Source organism: Orbicella franksi, chromosome 8, assembly GCF_964199315.1.
Source record: "Orbicella franksi chromosome 8, jaOrbFran1.1, whole genome shotgun sequence".
NCBI classification, from domain to species: Eukaryota; Metazoa; Cnidaria; class Anthozoa; order Scleractinia; family Merulinidae; genus Orbicella; species Orbicella franksi.
Window position 1 is genome coordinate 26,213,756 of NC_138152.1, and position 13,183 is coordinate 26,226,938.

The 13,183-nt window shown below is 40.4% G+C and overlaps 2 protein-coding genes across 2 annotated transcripts; both read left to right on the forward strand.

Moving 5' to 3' along the window:
- Positions 1-1,122: 1,122 nt before the first annotated feature.
- On the forward strand, positions 1,123-5,667 carry LOC145495330 (lens fiber major intrinsic protein-like). The gene is made up of 5 exons (XM_081474923.1): positions 1,123-1,236; positions 1,347-1,643; positions 2,771-3,012; positions 3,659-3,739; positions 4,413-5,667. The coding sequence occupies exons 1-5, from the start codon at positions 1,212-1,214 to the stop codon at positions 4,545-4,547; spliced, it is 780 nt and encodes a 259-aa protein (XP_081331049.1). The 5' UTR covers positions 1,123-1,211; the 3' UTR covers positions 4,548-5,667.
- Positions 5,668-5,842: 175 nt separating this feature from the next.
- LOC145494578 (proton-coupled zinc antiporter SLC30A2-like) lies at positions 5,843-13,183 on the forward strand. The gene is made up of 7 exons (XM_081474078.1): positions 5,843-6,634; positions 7,547-7,693; positions 9,053-9,206; positions 10,085-10,313; positions 11,914-12,019; positions 12,391-12,525; positions 13,033-13,183. Exons 1-7 carry the CDS (start codon positions 6,424-6,426, stop codon positions 13,176-13,178), a joined length of 1,128 nt encoding a protein of 375 aa, XP_081330204.1. The 5' UTR covers positions 5,843-6,423; the 3' UTR covers positions 13,179-13,183.

The following is a 13,183-nucleotide window of genomic DNA, read 5'->3' on the forward strand; positions in this document are numbered from 1 at the left end:
TGAAAATACAAAAAATGATAGGTTCTGTTAAGAAGAACAAAATAATTTGGCTTGTCGTGTTGCCATGGCAATGTCAAATGACAGAGACATACAGTTGGCTCTTTAGAGTCTCGGCGAGGGATGAAGATCGAGCTACTGAAAGTTTCATGATCAAAGCGTAAATTATCTTTTCAAAGTTCTGAAAAATCCTTGAAAGAGGGGTGGGGGGGGGGGGGGGGGAGGGTGGAATCCCCATCCGTCAGTTAAAAAGTTCTCGAATGTTGAACCTATATATAGAAGAAAAGCTGAGATAAGAATTAATTATTATCAGACCACCGCGTTTGTGCATGAATTTGGGTATACATTATCTGTGAGGTCTGTTCAGCACTGAAAAAGGAGTAGTTTCAAAATGAATTAAACATAGTTAGACTTAGGCTCCTCCGCAGCCGTTTTTTTGGGATGTAACGCAACCCTTGGGGGGAGCGTTGCGTGACATCCCAAAAAACGGCTGCGGAGGAGACTAAGTTAGACTGGGATGAGGGATTTTTTATCTAGTCAATGGCCAATTCCTTTTACATTAACAAATTAAGGTATCTTTATTATATCTCTCAGTTTCTACGCGCGCTGCGATTGGCCAATTTGTATTAAAGCTGTTCGGTTGTGTTTCAAGTGTTTCTAATTTTCGGGGCAAATAATTATAAGTTTAAAACTTTCGTTTTCTTTAAATTGTGTCTTAAAAAAAAAAAATCGGTTTGCTTTTGACGACAGTCCGTTCTGAAAGTTACGGAAATAGGATTTTTTTCCCTTCGATTCATGGCGGAACCAAACGCGAAGCTTGGCCCGAAGGCGAACCTTGGTCAGTAATTTACAGTACAAACACACCTCACCTCAAACGCGGTTAGTAAAGAGTCTGTATAGCATAGAAAAAAAATCCATAGCAACGTTTGATGGAAAATCCTGGCAAGCCTGAATAGTGATTCCCAAAACAAAGTTTGCTAAAGGAAAAAAAATATGTCATGTCGCTGCTGTTAACAATATGTTAATTCAGTACGTCGAGTTTTGTTTGCAGAACACAATAGGGCTGTTATCCTATTTACTGTTCTCTGAGGAACATTGTCTGGTTTAATTTGTTTCGATACTGTGGAATGTGAAAGTCGAGAACGCTGCAAAGTAAAAGGCAAATAGTATAATCAGCAGAAAAGGTTTGAAACCTACACGGAGCAAGATCGAAAATGGGTCGGTGGCGTACTCCTCGAGGTACAACTTCTACTGAGATTTTTAATCAAGCCTTCAAAATTAAGCTGATGATATTTTGATATTTTGACTGCAGAATTCGTCGCTGAAACTTTTTTGTTTGTCTGTTATAGTTGGGCTGAGTGACGCATTTTACGTCGACTTCTGGCTCGCTGTCCTGGCGGAGTATTTGGCGACGTTCTTTTTCGTGTTCGCGGTATCCGGTTCTGCACTAAGATGGGAAGGCGCGCCAACGATTTTCCAACAAGCCCTTGCCGCCGGGCTGTCAACTGCGTCCATGATTCAGGCCTTCAGATCAGTGAGCCTGCCTCTTGTACACGCTAATCCTGCCGTTTCTCTGGCTACATTTATCACCGGGGATGCTGGCTTGATTCGAATGGTTTGCTCTGTTCTGGCCCAGATGTTTGGAGGTAGGAGTACACGACGGTATATGTGCTGGGGCTTATCTTGTGCCAATATGGGTCTGAGACTCGTGTTTAATTAAAAACCTTAACTGCCTCAGTTCAGAAAAAACGTCGTCAAATTTTGCTATATATGACATTTCAGGGAACGTAGGTTTGCTAAATAGCTGTGTGCATAAAATTTCCTTTCATATAGTTTTATTCAGTTCAGGACTGCAAACTCAATTATACTGAAATCCCTAAACTGCTGAACTACTTTTTGTGCCATCGTAAGAAGGTTTATCATTTCAGTAACAAGAAGCCGTAATTAAAATATGGCGGTGACAAGAACTGGTGAGAGAGTTATTTTCCATGTTACTGCTAATCAACTCTGGCATGCAGGATAAGTACAAGAACAATACAATGCCGATTATGCCCCCTCCCCCTCCCCCTGCATTCCCTCCGCTTTTTAAAAACGTCTACCCGGTTATAGGTCGAACTTCCTCCCCCGGATATAAGTCCTTGTTGATCTTATTTTCGTTCTTCAAATGTAATAAGCAATAAGTTGTAAGAATAGAGCAGATCAAAACGTGCGTTGGATCAAGGTAATAATAAGCAATTATCTTCTACATGTAAATCTCTCTTCAGCTCATTTCCAAACGGGTTTTTCTTTATATCGCTCACTAGATTCCCCCATGCCAGCCCCTAAGGTATAAGTCCTGGGCCCAGTTATTTAAAGGCTGGATAACGCTATCCACCGGATAAATCGCTATCCAGTGGCCGGATAAGTGTTGACAGAACAAACTACGTTATTCACTGAAGAGTGATTTATCCAATCGATAGCGTTAGCTCAGCTGAATCCTGCTCGTTAAATATAATATAGAAAAAATATAAATTATTTAGCTTTCAATCGAAAAGGTGTCTCTTTTTACCCTGCGTGACGAAGTTTTACACGTATAAATTCAGATCCTTAAGTTTGAATCTTTCCCAGGTGCCATGTACTACCTTGTATTAACTGGAGCTCAAACTCGAAATTTCAGAAACTGATGATAATTCATAAGTTATGTCCTCTCGGATTCAATTTATATTATTTGAAACCGTTTATGAAATAAACTAAAAATCCACATTCCCTCGCGTTATTCTTACACCTTCTACAGCTATAACTGGTTCAGGAATAGTGATGGCGATAAGCCCTCAACACGCCCGAGGGAAGCTAGGGGCGACTATACCAGCAAAGGACGTGAGTAGTTTCCAGGCCTTTGGCGTGGAGCTGATTCTGACGTCATTCCTGGTGCTAACCATGTTGGCTTCCATTGACGCTAATAAACACGCGGCTCGCAGGGATTATGGGACAGCGGCAGCATTGGGTGTGGTCGTTACATGCTGTTATCTTATTGCGGTAGGTACCCAAAGCAAGTGGTCGTGAGTGGCAGGCAGAGGAAAGAAGTAAAAATTTTCTCCCTTCTCCCTCCTCACGTCTGACCTTTCTCAAGGGCGCAACTCGCTCTGCCCCAATATTTAGCGAACAGTTGTTAATTAACTATTATTGATTATTCATTAAATGATACATATCATCACTTGAATAGCATTTATCCAACATAGTTACTAATCATGGCAAATGGTTATTCAAGCCCATAAACCTGCAAGTAGAGATCGAAATATATATATATATATATATATATATATATATATATATATATATATATATATATATATATATATATTTGTGGGCAATCGTTTGCTGGCGCTTGTATTAAACTCTGAACAAGTCGCGCAATTGTGACTTTTCAGTTGCTTAGGTTGCTTGTTTTGTGCATCCCGTCAGGGCGAGAGGAGCAAGCAAAATCATAAAGCAAAAAATTTTGCCGGGTATCGTTACCATTTCCCTCTATTACCTTTGCATGGACAGTCAGCCTGACGTTTCGGATAAACGCTCATATATATGTACCCCGAAAGTGTCCACCGCCTATTGGAATGCACTTGGTAAGTAGCTTTAGTAAACTGGTCTCCGATACTCATGTGATCTATGTCCTTGTCTTTTGAAGTTACCGATCACCGGCTGTGGTGTAAACCCAGCAAGGTCACTCGCCCCGGCTGTCCTCAGTGGCACTTGGGATGATCACTGGGTAAGAATTAGTGACGTCATTTTGCGCGTTGTTAGACAACTAGGGTCCTCTGTAACCTCGTTCCCAATACCTACTCGTCGCTCCCCCACTCCACCCTCCCAGGAACAAGGGAAACCAAGGGAAGAGTGACGAAATACCCGGGGAGCGAGTTTAAACGGATAAGGTGTGGCTTTCAGGTTGGCATTTTTGGGACAGGGCCGTTTGACTTTCTGAAACGAAAGCCGTTTTTTTATAGCAAAGATTATTAAATAGATGGTTTAATTCCAAACACTCAGAAAAGAGATGAGAAAATACGAACGCGCAGCAAAGAAGTAACTTAAGGGGCTTAAAGATGGTTGGAAATGTGCCTAGGCATTCGTGGCAAAAACTGAGAAATAAAATGGTATACTGACTGAGGTCGATTTTCATTTTTCTTGTATAAACTGTAAAGAAACTATACAAGGTCAGGTCACTTCTAAGTCGAAGAGAGATAGAGAGAGTTACGCGGTCTGTTTTATTAACACGAGGCGAGAAATTTGCCACAGGGTGAAATTACATCCTCCAAACTGGAAATCGCACATTTAAATTTGACAATGTAAGCACATCAATGTGCAGAGCAATTTGAATTTTAAAAGAACATTAGCAGTGAACTAAGATCTACCGATTGCTTCTAATTTGTCTGATTTATTATCAGGTTTATTGGGCGGGACCAATCTTAGCATCTTTGCTGGCAGCATTTCTTCACCTTTTTCTGTTCAAGGACCGTGAATATCGACACCACTCTGCCCCTGAGGATGACGATCATGATGAAGAACCCATCATACAGTAGTTGATCTGTGACGCTATTGGCTACTTCATATGACGATCGTGTACATATTTGGTTATTTCAGGAGCCCATGTTATAAACATGTAGTTAACTTGGATTAGAAGCGTAGTGTATATGTTGTGACGCACTCACAAGATACAAATTGTTAAAGTGTTTTTGTGTATATACATCAAACTTCATAAATAAACTAAATAACGTGGGCCTTTTGATTAACTAAAATAACTAGAGTCGCGTTTCATCAGATTATCAAGAACAGGAATTGAATCTTTTTCTAGCACACCTAAATATGACTTAACGCACACGACGACCAAGCACAGTAGCTAGACTATCACAATTTTACAAAACACTCCAGTCGTCTTTTGTAAGAGCAAGGGCGTGCACCCAGAAAATTAATAAAGTGATTCTATAACTGAATTGTCAAAAGTATGGTGTTTGTTTGAATATATAATATACTCCGTTTGCACTCACGTGGCAGGCAACCACGTATTTATTAGCACGAAAGAAAGTACTTGCAAAAGAAAATAATTCAACCACCACAGGATTGGTTTATAGGACACCAACATCATAATCATGAGCATGGCCGCCGCTTCATGGCTGCCGTGACGTCGGGTAAATTTATTTTATAAATTCAAAGCGCTGCAGGTCTAGATCATGCATTTGCTTTTCCGAAAGGAAAATGGATTGGGAAACTTCTCATTCTTGATCTCGGAGGCCAAGATTTAATAGGCCCTTTGCATAGATAGCGCGATATTTGAATAACAATAAATGTACATTCACGTGAAAAATCCCTTCCCTGGAAAGATCAGTACGAGGCTTAGGATGTACAAAGTATTGTTATTCAAATTCAGGCGCCCTGGGTCAATAGTCTTGCATGACAAAGGCAATTTTATTTCAATTTGCCTCTTAAAACGTAAAAAGAACACCAAAAAGCTAAAAAAAAAAAATGCTTACCCTTGCAATTCTAATCCTAATAAGCATCGCACTTATTTCTTAGAAAATTATAAAAGAGGCCTGAAGAGACTCAATAAACTGACCTTGTCAGCCACAATATGTATTTCATAGGTCAACGGTGATCTCGTCCCCAAGGCCCTCGCTCCTTTTCTTTTCGCGAGCACCTCGTTCACGTCCCTGTTACGAGCTGAACCATTGCATGTCTTCTTGGCAACGCACTGTTATGCTTGAATAAACTCTGAGTAGTTTTAATTTATCGAGAACAAAAGGCCAATTATGTCTTTTTAAGCTTGATTGATCGGAAAACCTTAATCTTGAATGCATTCCATTCGAAGTCGTTGCCAGAATTTTTTGGTTTTGCGGTTAGAATTGATTAAGAAACGGTTTAAATTTTTTGGCAATCCGACCAAAGCCTTCTTCAGAGTGACTGATAGTCTTTTCACGCTACTACACCACTTGCTTTTGACTGTTTGGCGTAATTTGAAGGTTATAGTCTGTTAGATGTTACATTGAGTTTACATAAACCAGAAAAAAAGTTATGATTTATGGTGGAAATTCACGCACCGAAATTTGGCTGTAGTTCTTAACTCCAGTTGGTAGTTTTTCGAATGAGACAATTTAAGTGTCATATTCTTATGGTCCGACATACGTTCCAGCTCCCATCGCATACCTTTAACGTTCAAAAACTTACGGCGTCCAAAAAAGTCATATTGAATTTGGTCGCCATGACAATACATGTAATTCATGTAATACAATTTACAGTGGTGAACACTAAGAGATCGATCGATTCAGATCGAAGTTTGCTAAGCTACCCACAGTTTACCAATAAAGTAAGCTTGCCTAGTTTTCTGAGGCAAATTTGAATCAACTAGATCACTAAGATATTTTCTGGTTCCTGTTTTGTTGTTATAAAGATTTGCCAATTCACATGGATCGCCTTCAATCTAGACCACTTCGTTTGTTTATGATTACAGAGGTACATTACAGGTACCAGTTCAGCCGCGTCACTTCAACAAGTGTCATTTTTGTCTTATACCTTAGGAGGCGATCAAAAATGAAGAAAGCTAAAGACGGGGCTACAAAAAGACTTCGGATCGCTAGCTGCATGTGTCTGTTATTTATGATTGTGGAATTTGTAGGTAAGAATCCTGTTCTATTTTCTTTTATACATAGAAAACTGAGCCTGCCATAAAACTATCCTTATGTTATTGGTCATATTTACAAATGGTCGCTGGTTAAAATATCATAAAATATCACAATATTAATAGCTTTCACTAAAAATATCTTAACGCTCTCATAACTCGATTTAACATGATAGGTTTTTCAAATCATAGTTAAACCGACACATCAAAGTAATACGTATAACCAGGAGAGACGCGTTGAAATTGCCTTTCTGTGGGCGGTGTTAGCTATGATTGACACGGTAAATATACCACCATGAGCTTAGTAATTAATGGTAACAAATAGGAGAATAAACATTGGCAAACCATTTTGCAATTGAATAGCGAATGGACCCAATCTGCCAATAAATATTTCTCCACGAAGCCAGAATTTCAGCTGGTAAAATACATAACTTAACATATATCATGAATGAAGTTCAGTTTTGCTCTTTAATTTTTTGCCTGTTTAGTTTAAGTGCTTCTATCTCTTGGATAGCTGGTTTAATTGTGTGAAGTATTGTGCGGTACACTGCATGGATGAGAAAACAGGGAAAACAAATAAAAGAAAGGAGGGTAGAGAACAAACTGAATGCAGAAATATGAAACATGATTTTACGAAGGTGCTGTACTTTCTTCTCGATTCATAGGACAGAAGGACAAGACAATTAACTCTGCAGACAGTTTAATAAAGTATTAATCAAAGCTAAAAACGCGAATAGTACTAATTATTTTATTTGATACCGAACTATAAATCGTTCAGCGCTAAATACAATTAAATTTCACGATGATCGCCACTGGCACTTCGTCACTTCAGCTCTTTTCATTAGCGTTTGCATGCTGAAAAACGAAAATAAATCGTTTTTGCTAACGTCTCTCTTTTGTACATTTCAGGTGGATACTTTGCCAATAGCCTCGCTATCATGACGGACGCCGCGCATTTACTGTCGGATTTCGCAGGCTTTATGATCTCGTTGCTGGCTCTTTGGGTGGCTACCAAGCCCGCCACTACGACTCTGTCTTTTGGCTGGCATCGCGCAGGTAACGAAACGACGATACAAGAGTCAGTCTCGTTCCCAGACCTTTGGCCGGGAGTCTACTGGTCGGTTACAGGGCTGGGTTGTTCAAAGCCCGGTTAAGCTAACCCAGGATTAGCGAGAATTTTGATTTCAGGTTTGCAACTTTTGTGTGCAGTTTCCTGTTTACGTTGTTTTTCCTTCAGGTTTGAGTTTGAAAAACCTCAAACTACGCAAAACATAATCAATGGTAAACACTTTTATGCAAAGAAAATGGATACTTCGGTTAACGTTTAATCCTGGGTTAGTGCTAACCGGCTTTCGAACAACCCGGCCCAGGTCCTTATGCCGCCGATCAAAGGAAACGAAGACTCTGGGAATAGCTCATGTAGAGAATTAGTTAAAATATGTACAGGCAGGAGCTGGTACAGGTCCATGCTTTTTACAGACAGTATCGTTCTCAAATGGTTTAGCTTCAGGACCAACCGAAATCTCAGTATGATCAAATAGCTTAAGAAAACATGGCTGCAAAAGAAACCTTCATTTTCGTTATACATTTACCCCCGGAATAACGACCCCTCGGAATTCCTGATGAGATATCTGTCTAAAGGACCACTTTAAATGACGTAATGTGTCGATCTATACTATTCGAAACTTTAACATCTCCCTCCGCCCCCTCCCTCGGCAAACCCCCAGACATTGGGCATTTTGCATTTTCAGTTCCCCTGGGGAGAAAATAGTGTTCAATTGCCCAACCTTAGGGTCCTACTACGCGATAAAAAGCCCCAACCACAGGGACACAAACCGGAGAAATAAGTAGTGGAAAAATATTCACCGGGAACGACCGCTTTCAACTTCTACCATGCTAAGAACAAGAATGATTCTTTTATATATAACTAAGCAGTTTCACAGTTAAGAATTTGGATTTATCATCAATCATATCATTCCACAATCCTGTTTTAAAGGTATTAATTATGTTTGATCCACAACGTATACAAAGAATGGTGTTGTCTCTTGATAACAACAACAACAACAACAGTCCTTTATTTAAACACGATTTGGTTTAAAGCAACAGGTTTGCTTGTGGGGTCGTGTATCTAGCTAAAAATTTAAGAAAAACAGAAATATGCCTTCGATGCCTTCTGCAACACTTCACCGTGATCTCGAGGCAACTTGTTCAAAGCCCAACACAGCCCTCCTCCCATACAGCGTCAAATTCCCGACCCCGATATATCAACCAGCGATGTCAAATTCCCGTTCCCCAGGGCGCATCAGCTAATCTGGTAAATACCCGGGTATACCCCGAGGGGATGTTGATGTCTCTATTTGATCGATAAATGACGTTGACCACGTTAACAGGCTTCCATTGTATGTCTGTTTACAGAGGTGATGGGCGCTCTAATGTCAGTGCTGTTTATCTGGGTGCTCACGGGAGTGTTAGTCTATCTAGCAATTCAAAGAATCATCACCAAGCAATACGAGATAGACGCACAAGTCATGTTACTAACTGCATCCGCTGGACTCATTATCAACATTATGTAAGTCACGTGAACTAGCCCAAATCAATTACTGAAAATTGCCGATTTTATTGGACGATTGGAATGAACAGTGACCCCTGAAAAAAACGGAGTAAAACTACGTTTTGGTCTTTTTTTAAAAAGTCTTTTTAATATTTCATCGACATATAAATATTGTATTTATATCTATAGATTTTATTTGTAGACAAACACTGACGATGGTTCAAGATGACCGAAAATGTCTTATAAGCCTATTTCACGCTACGCTTTCGACTGGTATACCACATGGAATATCCCTCGAGTCATTTGTATTTCTCGGCATACATAGGAGCCTTTAGGCGATTGTGTATACAAAGAAAATACAAATTACAAGTGAGGTTATTCTATGGTATACCACGAGGGTGCGTTGCATAACCATTTTATATCCGTTCCATAGAAAATATATTGGCCAACACAAACAAAGCGACATTTTCGCAGCATACAATGGGAAAGTTCTAAGAAATACCGTCGATCCTGTATCCTGATTGGCTGTATATTCTATATAACAATTAGATTATGAGCTTGAGATTTCTATCACGTGATAGTTGCAGAGGGCGCAGCCCGAGTCAACTATCACACATAGAAATCGAGAGCGAATAATCTACTAGTCGTTAAGAACTTTATTTAAATCCTCTTCACAGACACTTCGAAAACGCAAAGAAGCGGCCGTCATTTTGTTCACAAGTGCACACTGCTAAGCTACTCACTATCTGTCACAGAATAGATAGTGAGTAGCGCAGCCAATCAGGGAACAGCATTCGTGATAGGGAATCATTCGACGCATTCGACGCTAGTAGATTTATACTAAGGCATGGTATAAAAGTAAATGGTTTCCTCGGTTTCATCCTTCTTGTCCACAGATTAGGTATAATTTTACACCAGAAGGGACATGGCCACAGTCATGGCTTCAATTCAAAGAAGAAATCCACCGCTAACAAGACTAACAAGAAACGTCAAGCTTCACCATCCAGCTTTATCATCGTAGAAGAAGAGGAAAACGTTAATGTCCGAGCGGCATTTATTCACGTGCTGGGCGACTTTTTACAAAGCATAGGAGTTTTTATCGCAGCTCTTCTAATTTGGTTTAAGGTCAGTTTTGCTCTGATTTTAGGACTACTCCTACAAATCACATTCCCAACGGGGATGGGGCGGGGGGGGGGGGAGGGAGAACACTCAAATGAAAAGGACGGGGGTGCTTGTCGTACCTTTTAGGGGTTAGAAACGCGATTTTGGTAGGTCTTAGGGTGTCAGCCACAAATGGTCCACAACGGGCGCTTTTGCGGTACTTTTTAGGGTATTGAGCCGAAAAAAAAATGTGAGATTGGCAGAAAGACGAAGGTACAATTGTTTAAAACAATTGTTAGGTCAGTTTTGATGTACGGCTGTGAAGCTTGGAAACTTACGAAAACAGAAGCAAAGAAGCTGGACGGTTTCCAATACAAGTGCATGAAGAGGATTTTAAGAATAAGGTGGCCTCAGACCATCTCCCACCGACAAATTCAGGAGAACACAGGAGTGAACAGAACGAGCGATGAAATCAGACGTAGAAGATGGAATTGAATTGGACATAAAATGAGGAAAGACAAAGAGGAATATTGCGTCACAGCTCTGGAATGGAGGCCAGAAGGGAAAAGAAGGCCTGGTCAACCCAAAACAACATGGAGGAGAATGGTTGAAGATGAAAGGAAAACAGCTGGGTGGCAGTCATGGGCGAATGTCAGAAACCTCGCAGCAAACCGTAGTGGTTGGAAAGAGAATGTCAAAGCCTTATGTGCCTTATGGCATAAAGAGATATAGGATAGGATAGGAGCCGAAAAAAATGACAGGAGAGTATGTGATGTTTTAGAATTGGTACCTCTTAGGGATGAAAAAAATTTCAAGCCACACCCACAAAACAGAATCTTGGTACCTCATAGGGGTTCTTTTCAAAATTTCTAACGAGCATCCCCGTCCTTTTAATGTTGGATTTCTCTCCCCGGGGATCTTTTTCCTTACGAGGCATGTTTCTTGAGAATTGAAACCTGTACAATGCATGCATGCTAAAACTTCCAATATTTATTTTTCTAGGGGGGAGGGGAGGGAAGGGGGTGGCAAAAGGGAAGGTTCTTCACTTAATCATGACCAAAACACAGACTAAACACTGACAAAAGTGTGATTTTTCCCTCAAAATAAACATCACCTTCAATTTCAATTCAGCATTGACAGAAACACGATCCAATGGATTCACTATCTTCTTTATATATATGATTTGCAATAGCTTACAGAGACGCGATCTATACTGTTTTTAACCAGATATGATAAAATAATATCACAGGATGAGCAAAGGCACACTGCGAAAAGGGTTTTTCAATAAGCGATTTACAATCAAGCAAAACATTGCGAAGTTAGAATCGGATTTCTAAATGTGCTCGACGCGTACCTTTGATTTCAGGTTGAGTGAGAAAACTAGTATCCAGGTCAGCGCGGTCCAAAAGCTGACTTTTCACTTACGGGACTAAACGGTTTATAAGTTACAGGATATATCACATGGCTGTTGCCAAAAGAACATCTTCTCTAGCTTGCTAATATTGAGCGAAAAAAGCCTGGAGACAAATCTGGCTGCACAGAATTTAGAGTATACGTCAACATATAGTTTTTTTGTCCATTGCGGAGCTTAATATTTTCGTTTTCTTTTTGTCTTCCTTTCCAGCCATCTTGGGCGATAGCAGATCCAATCTGCACGTTTGTATTTTCACTGATTGTTCTAGGAACCACGCTAGCTATTCTAAAAGATGCTTTAATTGTCCTTATGGAGGGTAAGTACCATTTTCACGTGACATTTTAACATAAGCAGTACCTCGAAAGAGGGGAAAGTTCTCGAGACCGACCTGGGGATGGGAGGAGAAACTACTCGAGAACCCAGATCTCCCACGGCCAAGCGGAACAGAGTGAGATCTGGAACAAGATTAAGTGACAAAGTTTCATAATTTGGCAAAACTGAGAAACAACAAAAAAAAATCTGGATTTTGGCCTTTCAACTGGAAACAGTCCAAGTTAGATTTCAGTTGAGTGCCTTTTGGAAAAATTCAGATTTGAAAAGTTCCAGATGACTTTGTTTTGCATCTGTCCTCTGGATGAGGTTGAGATAGAAAGCAAAAAATAATGGGATTTTTTTCAATGATTGCAGGAGTTCCAAAAGGATTAAGCTTCAGTTCTTTAAAAGCAAGCCTTCTTGATATCCCTGGGGTGTTAGCTGTTCATGATCTTCACGTATGGTCACTAACAGTGGGGACAAGTGCCATAGCTGTTCATCTTGTGATAGGTGAGTAAGTAAGCTTCCAAACGACTTTTTTTATTAGGCAGAACTGGGAATAATTCGAGGGGTGAATGGTCATGTAACAAGCAAGCCAGCCTGTCTGTCCGTCTGTCTAGCAGCCTCTCTGTCTGTCTGTGTGTGTGTCTGGCACTTCGTCTATATAATTGTCGGTTTGTAAAGCTGTCTGTCTAACAGAGTCTGTCTTGCCGTAAGTCTTTCTAGCTGTCTGTCCGTCCGTCTGTCTATGTGTATATATCTGTCTGTCTATATGTATATATGTCTGTCTGTCCGTCTGTGTCTGTCAGTCGTTTGATCAGCCAGGTTAAACGGTCAGTCAGTCGTACTGAAAAGCTCGTGACTAAAAACTACAAAACGTACTCGTGACGTAAAAGTGACGCCATTATCACGAGGTACCACACGAAGAGTCCCGAGAATTTTCGACGACTTCCGAACATTTGTACCACCCGAGTGCGAAGGAACAACATAAGCTTCGTGTTCTTATTTCCCTTTTAGACGACACTTGTAGCTCACAGACGGCTCTGGAGGAGGCGTCGCGGATCTGTAGCCAGGAGTTTGATATTCAACACAGTACAATCCAAGTAGAGACTTCTAGCGAGAAAACCGCTGAATGCATTCAGTGCGACGAGCCTACCACATAACACAA